General features: G+C 41.1%; 1 protein-coding gene and 1 long non-coding RNA gene across 2 annotated transcripts in view; one reads left to right on the top strand and one right to left on the bottom strand.

Annotated features, from left to right (window-relative positions):
- Positions 1-26,191, top strand: part of LDB3 (LIM domain binding 3) — a 184,815-nt gene that overhangs the window by 150,881 nt on the left and 7,743 nt on the right. Inside the window, exons 9-12 of the mRNA XM_084635588.1 lie at positions 3,532-3,579; positions 8,204-8,343; positions 23,437-23,740; positions 25,655-25,835. Of these exons, the coding sequence (XP_084491714.1) occupies positions 3,532-3,579; positions 8,204-8,343; positions 23,437-23,740; positions 25,655-25,835 (673 nt within the window). The remainder of the gene's footprint in view (positions 1-3,531; positions 3,580-8,203; positions 8,344-23,436; positions 23,741-25,654; positions 25,836-26,191) is intronic.
- Positions 21,934-26,191, bottom strand: part of LOC311524465 — a 30,860-nt gene continuing 26,602 nt past the window's right edge. Inside the window, exons 3-4 of the long non-coding RNA XR_014712564.1 lie at positions 23,567-23,722; positions 21,934-22,926 (exon numbers count right to left, since the gene is read on the bottom strand). This is a non-coding gene — a long non-coding RNA (uncharacterized lncRNA). The remainder of the gene's footprint in view (positions 22,927-23,566; positions 23,723-26,191) is intronic.

Raw genomic sequence — 26,191 nt, 5'->3', positions numbered from 1 at the left:
GTTGTTGTTGGTTTCCGATTTTGGTATTTAAATACAACAGTGGTAGTGTGTTAAATTCCTTGGGTCTGATCCTGCCATCTTTACTTAGACAAAACTCTCATTGACTTGTGTGCAGGAGGGTTTTTAAAGTGTAGTGTTTAAAAAAATCAGACTAATAAACACTAAATTATAAAAGAAAAATATCCTCCTAGAAGACTATGATGGCAGCAGTGTTAGCTCTTCTACATTACTTCCTATCTTGTACATATGCACTAACAGGGTTTTAAAATAGGGGATTATCTAAATAATAGTTGTTTAAGAACTTTTGAAAAACTGAACTTTAAATTTATAGATTGTCATGTAAAAATTCCTGAAATTAGGATTTTCAGGAAGAATGAAAGTGGGTTTTCACATAATGGCTCTTTAGCTGATTGTGTGTATATACTTTTTAAAAGATAGATTATCAAGAAACTGCAACTACTCCTTTGTGTAGATCCCTGAAATAAGACTAACGTTTTGTAAATCCCAGCAAGGATGTTTTTCAGTTTGAAATATGATAATTGAATTTTTCTGTCATTAACATCTGTGTAACAGTTACTCTGACGGACAGGTAACTGTCAGATGTCTTTCACTTTCCATGGTACTTTCCGTAATCTTTAGTTGCACAATTAACTTTTTGAGTAATATATTCTGGTTCAAAATGAATTATGTCCATTTGTGCTCTGAAAATGATAGGTAACCACTCTCAAAACTACAAATCACATGCTAATTACATAAGATTTTAATATAATAATATGTAGCAACAACTAATTAGTAATTAAAGATCTAGACACCATTTTGATCGCATTAATTGCATCGCTAATTCAACCTTTAACTATAAACTTATTAGTGTGTTTTATTTGATCCTTTTTCCATTTCCCTTCTATTCACATCCCTTTTCATTTAGACTTAGGAATCACTCTTAATCCTTGTTCCTCCAAATAGATATGCACAGGTACTCATGTGCAGCCCCACTGAATTCTACATAGGCAAAAATGTCTGCTGGTGCATGTAGCAGTTTGAAGGTTGGGAACTTAATCAGGAAATGAGAGCAAGCAAGTTTGCCTTGAGCACGTATAAACTCCCTTACTACTTAACTACCTTGTTCTGCTTCTCAGTAGCATCCTGGACCATGATGCCCCCCTCACCCTATCTAAAAAACAACTGAACATTGAAAAGAATAATTATTTAAATTAGCATATTCAGAATTACAGCTTGCCACAATCAATTATCTGAGCCCAAGACAGGGGACCCAAAGAGGGCTACACTAAGAAGTTGGATATGTTAGTGCCCTGAAATCTTAATTTGCACTCAAAATGGAACAGCAAGAGGTGACAAGTTTCTAAGTCCTCATATTGTTATCAGCAGGCAAGGGATACACTCCCAGGTTAGATCTCCCATAGATGTACAAGGTGCAGTAATGCAGCAGGTCTGGAGACCGAAGAGCTAACTGGGACCTCAGATGAACTGTATAAAATTAAAAGGAGTACTCGTGGCACCTTAGAGACTAACCAATTTATTTGAGCATGAGCTTTCGTGAGCTACAGCTCACTTCATCGGATGCATCCGATGAAGTGAGCTGTAGCTCACGAAAGCTCATGCTCAAATAAATTGGTTAGTCTCTAAGGTGCCACAAGTACTCCTTTTCTTTTTGCGAATACAGACTAACACGGCTGTTACTCTGAAACCTGTATAAAATTAGTTTCCTTATAGTTACAGGTAAAGAGGACTCTGAAGGGGTAGAGCTCCATACCAGTGGTCAGAGGGCTGAATTGTAGCTGGAGTTGGATTCTTTCTCTTTACATAGAAACCTTCTTGTTTCTTTTGTTATAAACTGTCCATTCAGGAGCATACCAAAGATTTTTTTAAATGGGTGCCTATAATTGGATTCCTAAATCCACATTTTGGCACCGAGATAAGTAGCCTGATCTTTCAAAATACTGAACATCCAGCAGCTCTCATTTAAAAACAAGGCAATTTATTTAGGTGCTAAAATATGGACCTAGTAAACCAACTTTAGACACTCATCTTTAAAAATCTTTGCTCTAAACCTTCAGGGAAAAAAGAAGTTGCTGGCAGTAATATCTTTGCTGCTGCTGTTGTGGGACGATCTAGTCCATTCCACCGGTTTAATCGAATTTTTCACCTTAAATCTGGAACAGGCCTAGTTTCTCTTAGAAGAGCCTTCTCCTCAACTTCATGCATAAAATTACTCAGCTACAATGGGAGGGAGATTTCTCCATGTTGCCTAATCCAGGCCAATGGATTTTCCCTGGATACTTAAAACAAGTCTCCCAAGACATGTGTGGCAGCATGGAACTTCTTAATCAATGTTCCTAACTAATGAAATCTGATCTAAGAGAGAGATGTCAGTTTCTTTAATGATTTCCCTTCAGTTAAAACACACTGTGTTCCCCAAGAAATAGTTTCAGGGAAAGGGATTACAGGATTATTTTTGGAGCCTGTCATTAATAATTGATTAATCATATTTTCCCCTTATTTTAAAGCCTGTAATGTTAACCTGACTCTTTCACAGCCTATCTCACAAGGTTTAAAGGATAGCTAACTAAATACCTAGTTCAATAACATTGTAAAGACATAGGGTGAAATCTTGGCCCCATTGAAGACAGTTGTAGAACTCCTATTGATTATAACCGATTTAGGATTTCACCCGTAATATATAGCTTGACTTCGACATGAATCCGATGGACAAATCTGTTGTCATTCATTTTTTAACATTTTATAAAAATACATCCATCATTTCACAAGATCAAATCTTCCATAGACTTTTAAGTGTTATCTCTGCAGGCTGATCCCTTTATTTTTATCCTTTACAGTTCCACCAACTGAAAAATGCAGTCTGGGTTGAAAATAACCAGGGAAAAGTTTGGTGTAGTAGCTTGATGCTGTGGTTTCATTTACATTGCCACTTGTCTTTATTATGGGACAGCTGTTTGCCTCACCACAATTATGGTGGAGCTGAGCTCCCAAGTTAAGAAGTGATGTTTCAATTCAAGGTTCACATTACTAAGATTTTGTGCAATTTAGGAGTATCCAGATTTGTGGACACTGAAACAAAGCAAATGTACCTTTTTTCTTTGTGTTAGTATTTAGTGAATGTCAAAGCAAACTGTCTCTAATTGCAAAACTAAAATCCTACAACTAAAGAATTAACACCAATGTATAAAGCTAGTGATTTTTTGGGGCATTTTAGTCGATGAATCAAATTGTCCTCACCTTATTAAGACTGTAGTGTGATTTCTAGTCTGAATAAGATGAGCAGGTTTTGGCTCAATAACAGTAAAACATTGTTTTTGTAACCCAGATGAAAAGTAGTGCATGTCATGTACTTTAACATGCCTCAACATACTGCTTATTGAATATAGTATATACTTCCTTTTCATAAGGAACTCATTAAAGGATAAGATGCCCTAATTATCCTGCTATATTTGGTTCTCAATTTCAAATGACATTTTCTTTTGCATAAAAACACAAACTTTTGTCTTATTTTAGCTTCAACCGGCATTCTTCCACCTCCATCAGCCACCAGTCAAAAAAGAGGTATAAAATATTATCTTTTGCAGCTACTACACATTAAAAGTATTTAACACACCACTTTAATGCTACTAGTAGACTTCTCGTGAACTATTAACCTAAAAGTGATCTTATTAAAAATGTCTCCTCTCTCCTTTTCCTGATGACTAATAGTTTTCAAACGTAGTATTTAATTCATTTCCTCTCACGTTATTGTCTGTTACAGATCCATTCGGTTAAGATTGGGCACTTTCAGTGCCTTTCAGAGATGTTATCATTTTACTGTTCCATTAAATCATCTTCAGTCCTCAGGATATCTTTTGTCACCTGCTTAACCACTATTTACTTTCTGCGGCAGAAATTACAGCTGGTAAATCTTTCCAAAGCTGATTTAGCTTCACTGAAACCCTTAATGATGTAGCTCAATGCTTTATTTCTCTCTTACAGGAGTCTTTTCCTCTCCATCACTAAATCTAATCTGCATCCTCACTTTGGTTATCTTCATAAACAGTTCCATAGTTGGTTATTGAACTCAGTGGTGCTGTTGTTTTTCGTTTGTTTGGAGACAATTTTTTTATTTACTCCAAGTGATTTTCTCTTTAGCAGACACCAGTTTCCTAGAAGTACAAGGAAATCTAGGGCAGAGTTTTAAAGTGCTATAGATATTGAGAAATACATGAGTGACAAAGCAGTTATTTTTCTGCATGATGGTCTAAACATGAGTAACCTGACTCAGATTTCCTAATGCATTTTGCAAATTTAGAGTCCTAAAAAGGGTCTTTACTACTGAACCCAGGCGTATGAGACGAGAACATACTCAGCAATGGCAGATACACTCGAATTTCAGATATGGTTTTATAATAAATGTAATTTATAATATCCTACCGTACACAGCAAGTGTTGATCAGATTCTTTAAAAGTAAGTATGTTGCACTGTTTCTTGTGTAACTGTTTTCCCTTTGAATAATAAGGCTTAAAGTAATGAAAGATCTTCAGATTGGCTAAAACATACACTATTGCCTTTTGAAATCATCACATAAGGCCAAATCTACTACTGAGTTGTTTCCAGTAACCTTAGGATGCCACTGAAACAGAGTCCCATAAGCTCTTACATTTCAAAAAAATTGGTGTCAGTATTGGATTAAATGGACACTGTCTGTAAGGTATTTAGGTTGGGATTTTTAGTCATTCTGTCTAGAATACAAAAAAGAGCAATGATTCTGTGTGAGTTCTCACTATTCTCCAACTGAAGTTCAGTGCAGCTGGCAGCTATATGCATAAGACACTTAAGAGGGGACAGCAACAGGAAATAACTGTAAATGCAAACAATTTCATGAATTTTGATTCTATGTCATTGAGAGCAGCTTTCATAGTTACAGAATTGTGGCACAATATAGCAGAGTCCACAGTAAACTCAAACTCATGAGAATAGTTTGTCAAAATCAGTGCCTCATATTCTCCATGGCACAATGGAACCAAATTCAGGTCATGTTTACACTTAAGTTATATTGGCATAGCTAGGAATGTGTAAACGCAGTAATATCGGGGGGGGGGGGGAGAGGGAGTCTTATTTCTTATTTTATTCAGAGAACTGGTATAAGCTAGATGGGCAAAAGCTGTCTTTTTTCCAGTATAAGTTGTGTCTCCAATAGGAGGATTTGCGAGGATATCTGTTCCCTTTTACTGTCAAAACCTTTCTAGTGTAGACAAGGCCTCAATGGTCAGAACCCCTAAATCCTGCAGCACATGTGGATAAGAGTCTGAACGAGGCCTTGGGGGATCCTCCCCATGTGAGGCTCAATGAAATAGTGGGACTGAAGGAAAAAAGGAGTTTGTAAAGCAAGCATGGTGTTGAGGAAAGCAAGTGAACTGTTTAGCCCCAGCAAGGGTTTAATTTACTCTTCCTGTATGGATTACGGTGCTTGCTGCAGAGAGGTGCTTGCTGCAGAGCATAAACTTCAACATCTGCTGACTTCTGCCTGTTCTCCTCTTGCGCTTCTTCTTTTCCTTTGTTTTCCTCTTCACCCCTTCCCAAGGCAAGTTTTCTGTCTAATCTAATCCCTGACTCTCTGGTAGTTGTAGAATTGGGGCTTGAATAAACTGGAGAGTCTGCAGCCTATTTCCTCTTCCACAGTACGTAGAGGAGCAAGGGCTCTTTACCTGCGTGGAGGCTGCTTGCTCAGCAGAGGGGAAGGAGAGCTAGAGCTAGGTGATTGGAGTACCATGTACATGGCCAAGTCATCTGATAGAGCATCTGGAAGAACAATGTGAGGAGTGGGGAGGGCAGCAGCCCTTGTTTGTAAACACTGTTCAGCAGGCATAGTCTGGGGTAGAGCAGGGAAATCATCTCCAGATGACCAGATTGCTTGAGTAGATAAAGCTGAAGATTTGCAAGCAGACAGCTGTAGATCCTTCTGGTACAACTGTAGCTCTTGGGACTCCTTCTGAGGTCTCAGGAACATCCCTGAACTCTTGCACCTAAACCAGAGAAGTCACCCTATGTTAGAGTGAGCTCTAGGATCTGCAAAATCAAAGAACCACTGAAGTTGTCTGAGAGCTGTTATTCTGTGAAACAATTGAAGACAAGCCACTGAAACCAGCCACAAGCTCTGCCCTTCCCCTGGAGACACTTGTCTGCAACTGCACTGTGAGCGGGGAAGGAGGAAATGTAGCTGGTTTCATCTGTTCCTCTCACTGATTCCCATGGCTCAGATATCTCTCCCCCAGCATCCTGTTTCCCTTTAAAAGCACCTAATAAAATAAATCTCCAAAACCTACACTTGTGCAACATTCAAGACCACAAAAAAGTATGGGTGTGTATGTACTTATGTGTGTGCACACTAATCCACATGTTAACAACTGATTTAAATATTAACATTAGAGGTTGGGTGCGTGTACAAAATTAAGGTATTTTGTGAATGTATCTGAATTTGTGCACCCAGACAGCTGCATCCACACTTTTGACAATCTGGTCTTATAGCATAAGTAGGGTAATATATTTGCCATGAAAAATGTTCTTCAGTGAAATGTATCTACTTTTGCGGTCATCAAACATTTTATGTTTCTTAAAAACAGCATGATCAAGGAGATGGATTGAGCATAGGCCTGGGAACCAGAAATTCTTATTCCCACTTATTTCACTGGCTGTCCTAATAAAAATTGATCTTATATCCCAGTGTACTGGTAGGACCTTGCAATATTTAATTAATGTATGCCTCACAAGACCTCTCTGAGGTAAGTGGATGTTGCTTCAAGTCCAGTGCTCAGTCCTCCAGACTAAATTGCATTCAACTCATTTAATTAAAGTAAAAAGGTTGCAAGTGTGAAGATCAGTAAATCCAAGCTGCAAATAATGCTGTGGTTTACTATTATCAAACTGAGGTCTTGGCTACACTACTGGGGTAAGTTGACCTAAGTTACGCTACTCCAGTTACGTAGCTGGAGTCGGTATAGCTTAGGTTGACTTACTGCGGTGTCTACACTGCACTGCGTCAATGGGAGATGCTCTCCTGTCAACTTACCTTACTCCTCTCATTCCAGTGGAGTAACAGAGTTGACCAGAGAGCGCTCTGTGGTCAATTTAGCAGGTCTTCACTAGACCCGCTAAATCGACCCCCGCTGCATCAATCACAGCAGCATCAATCCCTGGTAAGTGTAGACATACCCTCAGGTTCATCACCTGTACCGTAAGAAAGTGCTGGAGACACGAGTGCTGGAACAATTTTTATAGAGGTGCTGAGAGCCACTGAACCAAACTGTAAACCCTGTATGTGATGGAAGCCACTTCAAGCCAGGGGTGTGGCAGCACCTATGCGTGGAGATAAACTCCTCAGGGGTGACTTTCCGCATTGAAATCCCTCACTGCTGCTATTTGGAATCCTTCAAAGAGTTTCTCAATCCAGGAGCATAGGGGAGAGATCATGTAATTGCAAATCAGAGGCTTTTGGAACCCTCCGAACTTAAACATTAGAAAAATAAATGAATAGATTATAACCTCATCCTAGACCTGGAAAGGGGCTAGTTTCAGAGATGAGATACATTTTTCTCCCTGCTTTCCAAAGGCCAAGTGCTTGGTCCCACTGAAAAGACGTGGGTTACCAGTTCTCATAGCACTAGTATAAATCACTGAATTGTGTTTGATTTTGCTCCCATTTAAATCAGTAGCAAAACTCCCACTGATTTCAATGAGACCAGGAGAAGCCTCTTTGTAGGCACTAGGCAAATGGACCAAGAATCTCATTTTCAGATGCCTAGCCCTGACATCTGAAATGATCAACCCCTGCTAAATGGGATCTTCCTGCAGTTGGTCACGCTCAAAACTAGAGATTGATTAGGTCCCCTATTTGGCTAGTTTTCCCAACCAAAGGGATTGATTCTGTAAAGGTGCCAATGTTAAAGATACACTGACAGCAGGCTCTTTTTCCTCATTAAATTTGTTTTTAAAGCAGTCATTAAAATGCCAGTGATAGGGGCTGCACTGGCTGCCTTCATCACCTATAGTGACCAAAAAGGCTAATGAATCTCACATTCTTCTCTCTGTGCTATTAAGGAAGCATCCCTTGGGGTGGTATGGAAGCTGACAAATCTCTTGATTTCTTAATCTGCGGCTCTTGATGTCTGGAAATTGCTCACAGCTTTGCTTTGCTTTTAGAGGTACGGGCCAGTCCTATACATCAACACCGGTTTTCCAGGGTACCGCTCCTTCCTCAGGCTACAGTGAAAGTCCAGTTCCTGCTCCAAAACCAAGAGTTGTCACTACTGCTAGCATAAGGCCCTCTGTCTACCAGCCAGGTAAGGTGATTTCAAAAAGGTGAAAGTGTCCATACTAATGTCCAGTAGCTTTTTATGCAGAAAATGCAAGGCCTTTTTACACATAAAGGACCAAATTCTGTTGGCCATGTTAGAAATTAGCTAATTTGTTCTGCCTAATTTCAAACCCACCCTAATATTGTGACTTCTGAATTATGTTGGGTTTTAATTCGGCTTAGAAGACACTGTCAGAGGAAAGGGACTTAGGAAAGGAGAAAGGAGGGGGTTAACAAGAAACCAGAGTGATCTAAATTTCCCAGTGCGAGGCATCTGAAATGCATCTGCAAACCACAAGCTGTGTACCCAGTAAGCAACAAGGGAACTTATGTGCACTTGAATATTGATAATAAGGTTTAAGAATGCTAGACCCTCTGTGCACCTAAATGTGTTAGTGAAACAAATGAGAGACGGCTTAAGGTATGACAGTCTATTAAATTGAGTGAGTATAATTGCAAAATAAGTAAGGCCATAAATCGAGCGTCTCAAACTTACTTCCACGTGTAAGGAATTATGTATTCTTGAAAAGCACTTTGTTTGCAATGTTTTGCTTCCCATTCCCTGCAAATGCAATTATTGAGGGGGTATATTTGATTATAAACTTATTTAGAAAATGTGTTAACTCTTGTTTAAATTTCCTTTGTATTAATGTGTTACAAGTGGAGCAAATCGACCACAAACCTCCAAAACCAACTATGACCAAATATGTGTAACCCAGATTGCACAAATTAAACCATAAGGACATAAAAATCTAAACATACTTACCAATAAAAAAATTCTATCCCTATCCATCCCAGTAACATGCTTAATTCAGTTAACAAATAAACGTACTGTACTCTTGGCAAGAGCGCTTCAAGGATGATTTACATCTTGCAGTCCAAGTAAATAAGAAAAACCTGCCAAATCTGCCTATAAATCCCAAGAGTCCAGTGTCCTCATCCATTCTAAAGTTCTGAGAGAGAAGAGAAGGTATCTTAAATTAAGAGGGAAGAGAGGCAAAAAGCTCTCATGGGGAGGTATAGATGTGACATAACCCAGCTAATATCTGACATATTTTAGGCTATTTAAAGGAACTATTTCATCACTGGTCTCAACATCATTAACAATAAAGCTTTAAACTTCTACTAATTTTGTTTTTAGTTACATATGCCAGTCCGTATTCTCTCACCACTCAATAGGAATAAATCCTATTGAAGTCAGTGGGAGTTACTGCTGTCCTGCAAAGGAGAACAAGGACCCCATTCATTTTTTTAAAGGAAGAGTGAATCTATTCCCATAATACAGATGAGAGCACAGAGAAGAGGATACCTAAAACATCTCTGGGATATCTGATGATACACTGGGTGCTCAGTTAGAGTCCTGATGGACCTAATCCTGCAAACCCTGAGTACTCAGGACTCTCATTAAAGTAAATGAGTTTCAGAAGCCATTGCAGGCAGGATTTGGGCCCTAAATTAGGTGTACAGTTGGGCAGAGGGATGCCTTTATTTTCCATTGCCCTGGGCACTTCTTTTGCAATTCTGCAGATAGCTGTCTTTGTGCATCATTGCCCCTAATTGCAGACTTAAAATGTGCGCTTTAAAAATCAAGCCCTGCATGGGTCTCTGGACACAATGTACTTATTTCAAATCTTCATATTGTCTATGTATATTATTCCATGGGTACCACAGGAGCATAGTGTTCCCCAAAGGGCAGGAGGAATTCAGAGCCAACATTCAGAACATTCATGCTATCTATTAGAGAGAAAAAGAGGAAAATGCAAATTGTGGTAACCCCGGCAGAAAGCACCCTCCACTGGTAGGAGCTTGAGAACAAACACAAGGAGATATTTTAATATCTTATGAATCAAAACCTCCCCCTCCCCAAGGTTTCAGATGCAGGAGAGACTGTATTTTACATATGTGTTAGAAAATAATAGTGTTTAGACCAAAGGCAATTTATTGTAGTCACTCTACAACATATTGCTGCTACTTAATGTGGTAGCAACTGGAGACTACATTTCTGGATATAAATTGACACTACAGGCAGGAGACCTGGACTGTTCAACAAGGAATTTATTGCTTAGAATGGGGGTTGCGAAAACAGCTCTGTGGTGTTTATGGAAGTGATGGATCGACAGCACTGATTTAAAGCCAGCTGTCACATAGTGCCATTAGGCATAGTGGAAACTTCCCCTCAAAACTTTGCCAGTGCATACCTAGCCTGCAGTATGTATTGCTATTCCATTTCTGAGCAATATGGACAGCTATTCAAGGACCAGACTTGAGATCACTAAATCCATTTCTCTCATGTCATCTAAATGCAACCTGAGCTTCATTCTTCAGAGGTAAAAGTCTTCTAATTTACAGAGCCACACTCCCATTGTAGCGACTTGGTTCTCTGGCTTCATTTTCTACAGTCCACTGCATGCAATGGTGAGTCAGTGGAGACTGTTACCAGAATTTGCAGCTCACTGAGGCATTGGGAGATCCCAGTCCCTTGAGGAAGATTAGGTGTTTGGAGGGAGTTATTTGTTCATTCATGCCTATCAGCCACTTGCAGCCTTTTAGCTGGTACCACAGTATTCCAAATCTCACCCTTGTCATAAGTTTCTTCTGCAGAAAAAAAGAAGCAACAAACCAGTGTGCGACAATATTTCACCTCCTCAGCTGCAGTGGTTGAGATTCTAGAATAAAGAAAACTAAAGATAATTGGCATTGTGAGGGCAGTCAGGATGCCAGGGCATTCCGTAAATAGGCAACCCAGGATTGTGACGGTCACATTGAGACATCTGTCCACTTTGCTTCTAGTAATTTATATTACTGTAGAGCCAAAAGTCAGGACAGATCTTTTTTCCTGTGTGGAATGAACTTCTGATCTTAGTCCAGTTCTTAGAATAAAGATATATATGCGGCCAAAACCATCAGCACAATTGGTTCTAATTAGCAGCTAGAGACTGAATAGGTATCCCATCTGAACTAATCTTTGTCCTGTAGAAGTAGTCTCACTAGCTCAAAAAAGGATCACATCGGTGGCACTGTGAGGAAGCTTGCAGCTGACAGGACTAAGGCTGTACCAAGGATAAATATGAGTTCATTTCTCTGAGTTGTCAGTCTGACACCTTTCCAAAGTGTGAGATTCACTTTTAAAATATCTAACTATTAATTGTGTCTGTTCATACCGTAAGGCATTTTCTAGTTTTTGTAATTTATTTATTCAGATTCCTAGTACTCTAAACAAAAGTGTGCCCATCCCAACCTCTGGGGGCCTTTGGGAGTCTATTTAATTATGTATATGTTAAGGCACTGATTCATCAAGGTTCCATAAAAACCGGTCTAACTTCAAGCATGTGACTAATGCCTTTGAAGTCAATGGGACTATTCATGTATTTAAAGTTAGGCTTGTGCTTTTACACTTTGCTGAATTGGGGCCTAAGAGACTATTATCAGCAATTACCCTCAGATCAAAATACCCATCAGTGTTACAATATATATAATCTCTCCCTAGAAAACCCAAACCAAGAAGGTTTCTACAAGCCTGCCACCCGCATGGTTGTGGAAAATGACGGAGGCTATTTTTCAGAAAGAAAGCATGGGACGAGATCCTCAGCTGGTGTAAATTAATTACAATGGAACTACACCAATTTAAATCATCTGAGGATCCGGCTCGTGTGGGCCATTACTAATAAGAGGCTGTACTTCAAACCAGAGGGGTGGCCACTAATCCATGCTAATCTCTCAAAGCACTGTTACACTGCTAGATGTTTGCCTTGTTTGGTGCCTCTGGGAAAAGCATACTTTGCACATCTCCTGGTGTTGAACAGAAATCATTTTTTCAAATATCATCACCCCTTTGACAAGAAGGATTGTTGTTCTCTATGAATGCCACTAGGTGGCAGGAAATACCTAGCTTTCTCTCTTTCAACTGTGATTTTTTAGACTAGGACAGTGCTTGGGTGTACAGAGCGATTTATAGGGCAATCTTTTATTCCACAAAGCAGTGAGATAATTGAGAACAGTAAAAGATAAAGGAGATCTTTCCTTTTAACTCCTTTGATCAAATAGAATGACTCACATGTGTAAAAAGAAAAGGAGCACTTGTGGCACCTTAGAGACTAACCAATTTATTAGAGCATAAGCTTTCGTGAGCTACAGCTCACTTATGCTCTAATAAATTGGTTAGTCTCTAAGGTGCCACAAGTCCTCCTTTTCTTTTTGCAAATACAGACTAACACGGCTGTTACTCTGAAACCTGTCACATGTGTAAAATTACTCATGTGTAAGTGTTTTCAGGATCGAGGCCTAAGGCTGTAAACTCTCCAGGGCAGGAGCTGTACCTTCCTGTGTGTAAGTGTGAGGACAGTGTCAAGTAAATTCTTTGGAGCGGCCATTCTCATTTACCAGATATTTGTACTGTACCTAGAACAATGGGGCCCTGACCTGCATGAGGCCTCCAGGTGCTAGCACAATGTAAATGATTACTACTACTACTAATAAATTGTGTTTGCTACCAGAAAACTACTATGACAACTATCAATAATGATGCATCAGATCAAAAAAGCCTCATGTGGTAATTGCATTTGTTAGTTTCTTTCTGGTGGTATTTTAAATTCAGAACATGCAGAACAAGTGCATAGGTCAGTGCACAGATCACTATAGGGTCTAAGAGAGTAAAAGTATCTGAACCTAAATAAATGGAACTAGGCCCTGCTATTTTGGAAGCTAGTCTTTTTTTTTTTTTTTCCCCCATCAGAAAATTGTTTGTTGGGCCTAACTGTGACCCTGAATGTGAGTAGGAGGGTGAGAATTGGCTAAGTCCTGTGGAGGCAAGCAAGGACTCAACTTCTCGTAATAGTGGTTATATGAGTAGTTTCCCCATTTCCCTACATCAGAGAAAATAACAAAGCTTATCCTTTCTTTTGTGTTATTGGAGAGGCAAGGGTGTTTAAAAGTTGAGTGACTGAATCATTATAAGCGTTTTTTTAACAGGATATGGGTTAGTTGGGTCAGTCTGTTGGCACATTTTGTGAATTTTACATTTTATATGTTCAATCTAGTACTTCTTGTAATGGCACCGAGAGTTGGAGATCTGAAGGCTAGTGAAATAAATAAAAATCAAAGGTGAATTTGTATGTGTAGAGCTACAAAGGTCAGAGTAACATTCTAGGTGAGCCAGGAAGATGTTTGAAAACTATTTATAAGGTCAATATACTATTCCTTCCTCATCAGAATGGCTGGAATCCCAAGGTTGGTGAAATCATTCCTAGCAGATAGTGACAACACTCTGCTAAAAGTAAAAACAATTATAATAATCCCAATTTGTTATATGGGGGGATATATTTTGTACTGAATCCTGGCTTTCAAGATGAAATGATGAATGACTGAAAAGTTATAATTATCTTGCGAGAACTAAAAGCAGGTTATGGATACTCATGACTGTCATTTTGCACCAGTTCTCCAGCCAATGTATTACAGTGATTGTGACATGATTCACCATATTGCTTTATTTTTTAATGGCAAGTGGGTGGGATGGAAAATCCAGAGTGAGAGACCCTTCCTCATTTCAGTTCATTTTACAGAAAAGACCCTGGGAAGAGTTGAACCCAGGTCTTAGAGGTTAAAAGGAGAGCATTATAACTATTACTGATCACCACCTCCCTACTCCTATACTTAGCCCACTCAGGGTATTTTTAATTGACTGTAGTTCTTGTTTGAAGAAGCAGTTATGTCACAGTTATACACACGTGCTGTCTGTTGAGATAAAGAAAGCTGCTAAAATGCGGGGATCCTAGTGCAACTTAAGAGAGATGATGAAAAAGCACATGCAGCATCCTTGTCTGCAAAGAGGCAACTGGCTAAATACTCCCGGGTTAAAACACACTGAGTTAGTATCTCTGAGCCTAGAAGGATACTAATCTTGATAATTTTAGCTAGTGTCAACCTAAGAGTGGTACTTATACTGCTCACTGGGGCTCCCATTTGCTCTCTGACTGAAAAAAAGTTTACTAAAGGATGTTGCTATTGAAGCTTAGTGTCTGACTATCTGTGAAACTTGAGATGATATTATCAGGTCTTCTGTGGTATACATTGGTCTGTTATGCTTTACATGAACAAACTGACTTTTGGGGAAAAAAATCATCCATAAAACTGAGTGAGCGAGAAATCACTGTCTTTAATTATAGAGCCCCATAGGTGGGAGCCATTTGAACTCATCAATTAGAGATTAAATATTGCTTTCTAATTCTAACTGTCTTAATACCATAATAGGTAAATAGTTACAGCCCCAGGGCTTTAAGAGATTGAATATAAACTCCTTGTGCTGAGATCTTTAAACATTGTTTACAATTCCAAGATGAAAAAAAGAAGCCTAAAGCTAAGGTGGGATGCATGATTATGAAACAGTGAAATGGCTGATACTGCAGTATAGGAAAGTTTTTTAGAGAAAATGTCTTACAGTACTGTTTGAACTCAGTAAAAAGAAAAAACAGATATCGTTAGTGTGATTTTAGTAGAATGATGTACATACAATTCAAGCACCTGTAATTCCCAATAACCAATGACTGTCATTCTCTTACACATGGGAGGGTGTGAGCAGAGGGAGGAGTGTTAAGCACTAAATAATCTTCTCAAAACTTTATTTTCTGTAGAGATCTGTGTTATTGTCCAAATTTCTTCCTGCCTCAATTAAGGTACTGTCCCACCCCCTACTCTACACTGACCTGTATTCCTCTGAGTGCCTTGAGCCCACCCACTCTCCCCAACATCATCAACTTATAAACAAGGTGGCCTAGAGTATAGAGCACTGGACTGGGACTCAGCAGGCCTCTGTTCCTTTCCCAGCTCTGCACTGGCCTACTGAGTGACCTTGGGCAAGTCACTTCACTGCTCCATGCCTCAGCTTCCCTATCTGTAAGATGGGTATAACAATACTGTTTTCCTTTGTAAAGCTCTTTGAGAACCAGTGATGAAAAGCTTTGTATAAGAGCTAATTATTATTATTATTATTATTTTATTTTAGCACATTCTCAAAGCCCCATGCCATGTCATGGCCAATATCTTCCTGAGGAACAGAGCTTACTTTGGAGCTACTGCTGCTTGGTTACTCTTAAATTTCACTTCTTCAAAAGTAGAGCTTGCCACCGCTGCAGAAATCTCGGCCCTGCTAGAGTGGAGAGGCTAGGATTTTTGTCATGCTTGCAGGCATTTCTAGAAAATCTTTAGCCAGTCTTATTTAAAACAAACACACACAAACCAGAACTTTGAGGAAATCTAGCACAGCAGCTGACTCCACTTAAGGATACTGATTCCACAGTTACAGCTGTAAGTGAGGAGAGACTGAGACGAGGAGGACCTGGGATGTGGGGGCAGGAGGTAGACAGTGACTGTGACTGTGTCAAGGAGCTGAGGGTGGATGCAGGAGCTGGGAAGACTAGGACTGGGATAGGCTGGAGGGGCCAAGGGCAGAAGGGCTGAGCCTTTGCAGGTGGAGACGGGAAGAATGGACTCTGGCAGCTAGAGTACATTCTCCTCAGAACCTGTCATAGAATCCAGGATTCCTGAGTGGCACCATTCCTTTGCAGTCAGCAAATAGTTGTGAAATCCACTAGTAAAATGTTTGCCTTTTCCTGCTCTAGTGGCTGGCCTTCGAATGGGATGACAGCTTACTACAGCTATAAGTTATTCTGTTAACTCAAGAAGCAGAGTTCTGTACTGTGGTTCTAACCCTGCTGATGAATCACATGGCAGTCTGTATAACTGCACATCATGGAATTTCTGGGGTTTTTAGTTTGCTTTTTTAAAAACCCAAGAAATGACATGCAAAAAACTACATTAGAAAAATAATCAGATTGCAAAAACAAGCATGCAAAAATTAGGAAATGCCAGTAGTAAGGTTGCCTGTTCAATAAAATATTTTATTGAGCTGCTGTTACAAGGATCAGTGTGGCCTGTGTTAGCTATATTCATTGGTTTCTCATGTTCTAACTTAATTTACCCGGGGGTGGTATGCCTTAAATTACCAGAGGGTCAAAGAAAAGAAGGGAGGAAAACATTGATCTAGATGGCATTGTTAAAGAAAACTACTTGCACTGATATTGTCAATAAACAAAAGAAAGACTGGGAGCAGGTGAGTCTAGTTTGTTTAAGGTCTTTATTTTTGTGGGGAGAAGGGTCATTGTTGATGACTATTTTACTCCTACTATAGAGGCTATTGAAGCATCAAAGTCTGTCTGTCAGAACACAGTATCAAGAATCTGCACAGTGGTGACATTCTCCAAAAGCAGTTGAGTTTCAGTGAAGAATGGGGAGAGATTGGGAAGCCAACATGCAATGCCCACAGCTGGTCTGTCAATGAGTAATAGAGGGTTTAATTGCTGCCAGTGGATCAGATCTAAATAATTCATTAGAAGAATAAGCTGACCTGGAGAAGAACCAGAAACAAGTAAGAGGAGGGGCCATTTCAGAAAGCTCGGAGGGCTCCAAAGCTTTTAATAGTAGGGGATGTAAAGTAGGAGCCAGGAAGCAGCATGACTAAGAAGGTGAAATACTTTCCATTCCAGACAGTGAGCCCCCTGCAGCCTCTTCTCTTAAAGGTACACACTACACTGTATTAGAGCTGCAGGCCTTGCTTGTCGCAGGATGGAGAATTTGCCCTGACAAGTTCTTTTGAAAATTCAAGATTTTGTTGAAGCAAAAAATATATAAATAAATAAAATCTAATCTCTAACCAAATTACTAAGGAACATTCTACGGTGTTTTAACACTTTCAGAAAGAAAGAAAGATAGATAGATAGATATTACATGTTTATCTGACTTTAGCACTGAGTTCTGCAGGGCTAAAATATAAAAGTCTTTTGCATTTTATCTTTGGTGGGGAAATTTACCAAAAAATTGTGCCAGTAATTGCTGGGAGCACCAGCATAGACAGGGCTCTGGCAGCTTCTGGCATTTTTACTGCTGTTTTAGTGAAACCCAACTCACCCTTTGCTAGAGCCCCACTAACTCTTTCTTTCATTTCTGTTCTCTACCTCACTCCCTAACATCCCTGCTCTATTAATGTTCCTAAGTCAGATAGGGGAAATCAGGATGGGCTCTTCACATCCTCACAGAGCATGCCCTTTCTGAGGCTATGGCTACACTACGCAGCTTTTAGTGACACAGCTGTGTCGCTACAGCCATGCCGCTAAAAGGTGCACAGTTAGCCGCTGTTTGTCAGCTCTCCTGCCAATAAAAAACTTCCACCCCCAACGAGTGACATTAGCTTTGTCAGCAGGAGAGCGCTCCCACCGACAGCATTGTTCACACCGGTGCCTGTAGTCGGCAAAAGTTTTGTCTTTGGGGTGTGTGTGTGTGTGTGTGTGTGTGTGTTTTTTAATACCTCTGAAAGACAAAAGTTTTGTTGCTCAGTTGCCAGTGTAGACAGCCTAACTTGACACTTCCCTGTTGGTGAAAAACAAGAGCTTTGTCAGTAGAGGAAGCTCCCTGAAGAGAGGGGCTGATAGCGTGGCTCCTGAGACAGCTTCAGGGACAAGTCCCTCTCCATCTCTTCCTGACCCCTTGCCATCTTTATGGGAAGTTTGTCAGACTTGGATTGCTTGTCTTGCGGAGAAGCATGTCCTCTAGAGCAGCGTTTCTCAAATGCGGCCACCATGGCCGCATACGGCCACCGGGGGGAAAGTAGCTCTCCCTGTTGCTTCTGGATGCACTGCCTTGGTGTTGGTTGCTGGGGCCACCAGCAGGGATTGGGCCTTGCCCCCCTCTGGAGTCGCCTGGGGCACAATGCTGTAGGAACAGGCAACCAGCAGGTTTCCCACTTTCCATGGGGCGGTGGGGTTCAGGCTTTGGGCTTCTGGATACAGGGCTTCAGGCTCCGTCCCTGGGTCCTGTCCTCCAGCTGCAAGGCCTTGGGCTCTGGCAGCGGGGTTTCAGACTCCAGTACCCCTGCTGCCTTCCCAGCCCCTCACCCCCATCTCCCCTGACCGTCATTGCCTTTCCCAGCCCTCCCTCCAGGACTTAATTTGTCCCCAGGCTTGCCAGGGCTGAGTAAGTCTGCTGTGAAAAGTGAGACTTGTATGTTTGTAAATATCACTTTTCACAACAGACTTACTAGCTCGCAATAAATAAATGACAATGCTTTGGACATGTATATGTGCATAGTTGTTTGGTTTTCCTAAAACTAATTAAATATTTTAGGAAAAAGTGTGAGAGCGGCCACCAGCAAGTTTTGTCCTGAGAACTCCTGCCATAAGAGTTAGAGGTCATTACTGGGAGGGGCAGCATGGGGGCCATGCAAAAACTAATTTCACCCCGCTGATACTCACTCCTTCTTGTTAACTGTTTGAAATGGGGCACCTTGATTACATTGGCCTCATTAGCACTACAAAAGTGATTTCCACCCCTTCTTGTCAATTGTGGAGAATAGCCCACTTCCACCTTAATTGAATTGGCTCATTAGCACTGATCCCCCACTTGGTAAGGCAACTCCCATCTTTTCATATGCTGTGTATTTATACCTCTCTACTGTATTTTCCACTCCATGCATCTGATGAAGTGGATTTTAGCCCACGAAAACTTAGGCCCAAATAAATGTGTTAGTCTCTCAGGTGCCACAAGGACTTCTCGTTGTTTTTGCTGATACAGACTAACATGGCTACCGCTCTGAGATCTTTTTCTCTATTCCTCAAGTATGACTTTCCCCTGCTTCCTCCAAACAGGAAATGCTGTATGCTTCCAATAATTGCTCACTCCCCTCTAAAGATGGCTGTGAATTCCACAGACTCCTCTGCTGTTCAGTTTTTCTTCCTTAGCTTGTCAGGAGTCTGTGCTGAGCCCAGTTGGTGAACCAGAAAGCACTGAAAACAGAAAACACTGTAGCTCAGTCGTTCTCAACCAAGGGTCCAGGGCTCCCTGTGGGGCTTCAAGCAGGTTTCAGGGGGTCCGCCATAGCTGGCATTAGATTGGCTAGGGCCCAGGGCAGAAAGCCGAAGTCCCGCCAGGTGGGACTGCAGCCTGTGGCCCCGAGCCCTGCCACCTGGGGCTAAAGCTGAAGCCTGAGCAACTGAGCTTCGTGTTGCCCCCTATGGTGTGGGGGCCCGGGCAATTGCCCTTCTTGATACCCCCTAACATCAGCCCTGGCTTTTATATGCAGAAAACAGTTGTTGTGGCGCAGCTGGGCTGTGGAATTTTTATAGCATGTTGGGGGAGGGGCTCAGCAGGAAAAAGGTTTGAGAACCCCTGCTGTAGCTGACAGAGCTGGAGCGTTCTGTTGTATATTCTTCATTTAGCATTTTGTTATGGTGAAAATGACGTAGGTTTTCTGCAAAATTAACAGAACGTTGTTGATATCTGATCCTATATAGGAAGTTATAATCTGTTGTAGCAAGTTTGGTATAAATCTGTGCAGTCGTTAGTCTGTAACACGGATCCAAAAAAAGGTGAGACTTGTTGAGTTAAATTTCTTGAGTGATTTTTTTTTTAAAAACATTCATGTGTTATCTTAGGAGGACTTGTCAATTCAATAAGTACCTTCCAAAATTCACATACACTTCAATTAGTATTTTGGTGTGGTGTTTTTTTAAAACAGCAATCAGTTTGACCTACACAAACTTGCTAACAGTGTGCCCATAATACATGTCATGTGAGTTAAGATGATCCTAGCACTTGCCAAATGTAAAATCATAACTAACTAATTTCCCCTCAAACTTTGCCTTCATATTGAGGCCATGTTTGTAGGAAATTGGTTGAGTTGTTTAAAAGTTATGAGTATTTTAAGTCAGCAAAACATTTTTGAAAATTGTGTATGTGATGGGGGGCCCTATTATCAGGCCAAGCTGCCTCCATTGGCCTCATGCGGAGTTGGTACACCCCGCCACCCAGTTGTTGGGATTCCCTGTTAGATCAGGTAATTGCAGTACAGTGGGCTCCAGACCCCTGCTAGGGCCGAGAAAAAAAACAGTCAGTAGCCCCTGAGTCTCCAGGCTGGGGCAGACAACAACACTTGGAGTTCTTGCCCTCTGGGTAGGATGCAGCAATGGTCAGCCTGTAGCCCCCGGACAGGGCTAGGCAAACAAATAGTCTGTGGCCCACAAGCCTCCTGGCTGGGGCAGGCAGTAGCAATTGGGGTTCTGGCCATCTGGGTGGGATAGAACAGCAATTAGTCTATAGCCCCCAGGCGGGGCAGGGCAAACACTTAGCCTATAGCCTCTGAGCCTCCTGCGGCAGGCAGTTACAATTGGGGCTCTGGCCCTGTGGGCGGGGCAGACCAAATAAACAGTCTATAGCCCCTAAGCCGCCTGGCTGGGCAGACAGTAGCATTTGGGGAATCAGCCCCTTGGGCAGAGGAGAACAGCAACCAATCTGTAGCCCCTGAATGGGGCAGAACAAATAAACAGGCTTTGGTCCCTGAGCCCCCAGACTGGGCCAGAAAGCAAACAGCAACCACACCTAGTGGTCTGTGGTAAGGGAACCCAGCCCCTCCCGTTCCACCACATTCCGACCCAGGGCCCTATGAAGCTGGGGACTTCCATACTAAGGATTTAGGCATCAGCTTCTACTACATCCCCTGGGTCACTTCCTACCACAAGTTGCATCCTGAGCACCTCCTCATCTGGTGGCGGCCTGGTGTCTCTAGCAGTCTCTGCAATCGGTGAGTTGCCTGCAGCATAGTCCGTGTTCTCGGGCTCTACCGCCTGGAGCATCACAGGCGCCTCTGCAGGAACCTGTAGTACACATCCTTCCCCTGCCTCAGCCAACCCCTACTGAGCTGGGCTGCCTCTTTTTAACTGGCTTTTCCACCTGCAGCGTGCGCAGCAGGGGAAAGGGGACGTTGCTTCCTGGGCCCACAGTGATTGGTCCTTCCCTGTTGGCCCAGTGCACGACTGGTACACCTCCTCACAGCGTACCTAACTAATTCACAGATACACACTATGTCTCCCTTTCAGGGCCAAATCCTGGTCCTACTGAAGCCATCATGAACTTTTTTATTTACTTTATTGGGAGGAAGGACTGGACCCTGTGTGTGCACCTGTAGACTTTTTTTTTTTTACATGAACATGTTCATACAGTTAAAATTATGGTAAAGCAACACCTTTTAAAAAAATAAAAGCAAGCAAAGGCACTATTCCTCAAAGAGGATGCTATGCAGTGTTTCAAACTTCATCCAATATTTTCTGCAGCAGCCAAATAGTATGTCTGGAATCCTTAAAAAACAGGAAGTGATCTGTTTCACAGTTCCTGATCTCAAACAGATGAGGAATTTTGCTCACATCAACCCAAAAGAAAAATTCACCTTTAGGCAGACATCAAGCATAAGAATGTTGAGCCCAAAATAGGACTATTTGGAAAAAGTTATCAGAGTATGTTATCAGGGTGCTAATATGGGTCCTTCTACTTACAGTTAATAATTTTCCCTCAGTAGTTAGCATCAAGCCATAAGATAATAATTATCTTCTACAGCTCATTCAAAACATCTTTTACACAATTTTGTACAACATGTAGTTCCACAAGTATCAACACAAATACACATCTATGTAAACATCTCAAAGTAACCATAATGCAGTCTGTGATTTCTTCAATCATAACAATAAATTAAAATGTTACTAATTTAATTCACTTAACATCAATATTTTAAAAAGGCTTGAAAAGAGGGTATTTTTTATCAAGGCTCTGGAGGTCTGCACTGTATTCTTCTTCTTGATCGCTGGCTTTCCTTGTTTTCCTACTCTCTTGGGTTTTTTTCCTTTAGGCTGTTCCAGAATACATCAATACATTTTTTGTTTCCTTTTTTCCTTTCCAAAGTAAAGAATATATTTGACCTTTCTACACTGTGACTGGGAGATGTGGCAGTTTCTCAGGTGAAATCTTCAGTTTTACCTAGATTTCTGAGACTTAAGTCCATAGTTTTAAAAAGAGAACAAGATAATGGGAGGGCTTTCCAGTGAGTACAGACTCTAGATCCTGATGGTTATTTGTATTAAGTCTCCACCCAAGATTAGTCCATTGTGCTAGACACTATACAAACAGATATAACAGTCAGTCAATACCTTGAAGAATTTACAATCTAAATAGACAAAACAAAGGATGGGAGAAAGAAAGTATCATTTTCCCCATTTTACAGACCAGACCTGAGACACAGATTATGACTTACAGGAAATCCATGGCAGAGTCACAGGAAATCCACGGCAGAGTCAGGAACTCAATTGAGATCCTGAGTCCTGGTCCAGTACCTTGATCATAGGGACATTCTTCCTCTAGTTGCTGTTGATTTTGCCTTGCTGGCCATGTGATCTGAGTATCATGATAAATGGAAGTGGAGTCAGAGTGCCTGTGTTCCCTGGAGGGGCTTTTATTGAGGTTGACACTAGGTGAACAGGGAACAGTTGTAGTTAGGCTGGAAGCAACTCAAGCCACATGGACAGAGCAGTGCACAAGGTTTAATAAAGTTCCACTTGTTCAATTTAACCTGCATTCAGTTTCACTTTTTGAAAATTAAACAATCTGTATTTGTTTCCCCAGCATTGTTTTTATTGTTCTCTTTCAGCCTCTGTGTTCTGTAAGTGTGGCTATTTTCTTCACTAATCCAGGTGTAAAACTTCTACAAATTACAAATAAGAGTGAGAATTTGTGGAAAAATTCACATCTTCGGCAATCTCATGATACCAATACTTAAGCAGAAACTATTAAAATCATGAGGAGTTCTGCCTAAAAGCTGATGGCTTGATCTGGCCATTTGAATCTAACGTGCCACTGTATTCTGAATCTAGGTTACTCCAGGTCAGAGGGCAATAATCACAACCATATACATGCACTCCCATTAACTAAAAACTAACACTGCAATGTTCTTGTAAGTGATCTTAATAAATTCAGTGAAAACCAGTTGATAATGGTTTCTGTGATTTATTTGGATATAAATCAAGGATTGTGGTGATATCCTGGAACTCACTCCAGCTCTGATCTGTGCTAAAGGGACAGACTACAATTAGAGTCATCTAAGTGTTATGTTTATTTATGGAATGCAGTACATTTTGCTAAATGTTGTTGTTTGCAATCTAAAAAGAAAAGATCTTAAAGCATTCTTTGATTTTCTTTTGGATGTTTATAACAGCACCAGCACCAGTGCATTCTTATACACCAGGGAAGGCTGATCCTTCATGCCGCCCTCCTTGGGTAACAGATGACTCCTTTTCCCAGAAATTTGCACCTGGAAAAACCACCACCTCCGTTACCAAACATACCCTACCACGGGGTGCTCCGGCACCATCTCCTGCCTCAACTTCAGCCTACTCGTCTCCTTCAATATCAGCCTCTTCTCAGACTCCTGCTGTAGCCAGGGGAACAATTCAAAGGGCTGAGCGTTTCCCAGCCAGCAACCGAACTCCTCTTTGTGGACACTGTAACAGCATAATTCGGTAAGGTCATGAGACTCTTAGGAGAGGGATGGAGGCAGAAGAGAAAGTATCACAGAGCAACTGATTATTGCATTTTATTATACAATCTCAGAGCATGAGACACAGTTAAATAATCCAGAGGGGATGTCTGTTGTCTGCTTGATTCATTTAAGATTTCCAGAGCTCATCTTTGCCATCGTGTGGTTCACTTTTTATCATGGCCAAGTTATACAAGGTCATTGTTTTGGGCACCTTTCCTACCAAAAGCACTGCCTTTTTCTTACAAATTTCTGGTCCCCAAGGTATCTCCAGAAATAAAATTGGAAGGACACTATGTAAAACTATATTGGGTTGGGGGAGTGAGATATCAGTTTGGAGACAAATGTAATTGCTGCTTTTGTGTCTGGAGAAAGATAATGCACACACTCTGTTACCAGTGATTCACTGCATGCTTCTCTTTTCTCCTCCCCCAGTTCACTCTACTGGACTGGTGCCCATTGTTACCCTGTTGATTGCTGCCTGACTTAATTGTAATCCGTGCATTTTTAATGACAGTTTCATCCACTAAAAAGGAACTGGTTCAGTGGTGTAGGGCTACTGATTATCATTCTCCTGTCTTCCCAGAAAGGAATACTCCAGTAATACAAACAATATTCTAATCACTACATCTAAGGGAGCAGGGTGGATTGACCGAGGAATGTCATCTAGTTCTGCTGCGACTGTCTGCATGGGGGATGGGAGAGCAGGGGATGACTTCACTTGAGTGAGGATACGTGAGCCTGTAACCTGAGCTGGGAGGGGATTGGACCCAGGTGACACCTTTGCCCGGGAAACTGGACAAAGGCAGGGGAAGGAGCCAGGGGGAGGAGGAGTGAGACTGCGGGACTTGACAGGTTTCAGAGTAGCAGCCGTGTTAGCCTGTATTCACAAAAAGAAAAGGAGGACTTGTGGCACCTTAGAGACTAACCAATTTATTTGAGCATAAGCTTTCGTGAGCTACAGCTCACTTCATCGAATGCATAAGTTTCAGTTTTGGGCTGGCTGCGAAAACGCAGGGAACCACAAGTCTAGGGTCTAAGCTCCTTGTCCCCCAGAGGGACCTGGCTGAGGGGTCCTGGTTGTACTTACAAGCCCTGCTTGGAACTGTGTTCCTGTCGTCTAATAAACCTTCTGTGTTACTGGCTGTCTGAGAGTCACGGTGAATCGCAGGAAGTAAGGGTGCAGGGCCCTGACTCCCCCACACTCTCTGACAACTAACAGTAAATCACCAACATGTTTTAATGTGGCTATAGTATAACTAAAGGATAATCAAACAGTAAGTTGCCATTTTGACAATCTGATGTAACATAGTGAATGCAACTTTCATTCAAATGCACAAGAAAACATGAGACTTTCAAAGCTATTGTAAAGTATATGTGTATTACACCTTTCACCAACTCTGGAAAGTCTCCTGCTTTGTCATGTTTTCAAATGGTAATTCTCTACTCTGTGTCATACTCATTAGAATGAGGAAACTTCCCATTTGATTCCTCCACCCCTTGTTTTATATTTAACACGTCTGAACTTTTGATGATTTGTGGGTTTTTTTGTTTGTTTTTTAAAGAATGCATTTTCAGTGCCCTACTCTACACAAGCAGTTTACAGCTGCTGATGGGAAATATTAGCAACATGGGAGTTCTCACAAACACTATTTACAGTTATGGAGATTTGGAAACCATAGCAGTATTTCCAACAGATGTTTTGAAAATTCAGTTAATATATTAGCCTATAAAAATGATTATAACTAATCCCTGAAATTTTCCTTTAAAAAACCTTGAAAAGAGACCTCTTGTCAGCAGGTTATAGTGTCTTATTTTAAAATACATCCTCATTAGTATTGTTCATCAGTGCCATTAGATACTTCTGCAATATAAATATAATAATGATGTTCCACAGGGGTCCTTTCCTGGTGGCCATGGGTCGTTCCTGGCACCCAGAGGAGTTCAATTGTGCTTACTGCAAGACATCTTTAGCGGATGTGTGCTTTGTGGAGGAGCAGAACAGTGTGTACTGTGAGCGCTGTTATGAGCAGTTCTTTGCACCAACCTGTGCCAGATGCAACACCAAGATCATGGGGGTAAGTCAGAACAGCATGGCCTCACATCTAAGTCCTCACTCCATTGAAATCGGAAATGGAATACTTTTGATTATAGGCAACTAATTAAGTATTAAATTCTTCTGCTTTCTTCAACAGTAATTTCCTAGCCTATTAATTATCCCAGAATAAGACACATATAGGCTTACTTAGAACTATGTTTCTATACTGGCTGGAGATTTGGACATGACTGTATTGTACTTATCAGTCTATATGGAGGAAGTTTGTAATATGAATAATTTTTTTTAATTGTTTTTTGGTTTATTTTTCTCTCTTTCCTGCTCTTGCTTTGGTGACCTCCTAAAATGAAAATGTATTGCTCTTGTGCACCTGTTGCT

This window comes from Lepidochelys olivacea, assembly GCF_965140295.1.
Source record: "Lepidochelys olivacea isolate rLepOli2 genome assembly, chromosome: 7".
NCBI lineage: Eukaryota > Metazoa > Chordata > Testudines > Cheloniidae > Lepidochelys > Lepidochelys olivacea.
Note: the sequence above shows the minus strand (reverse complement) of the source record. Positions and strands in the feature narration are given on the sequence as shown.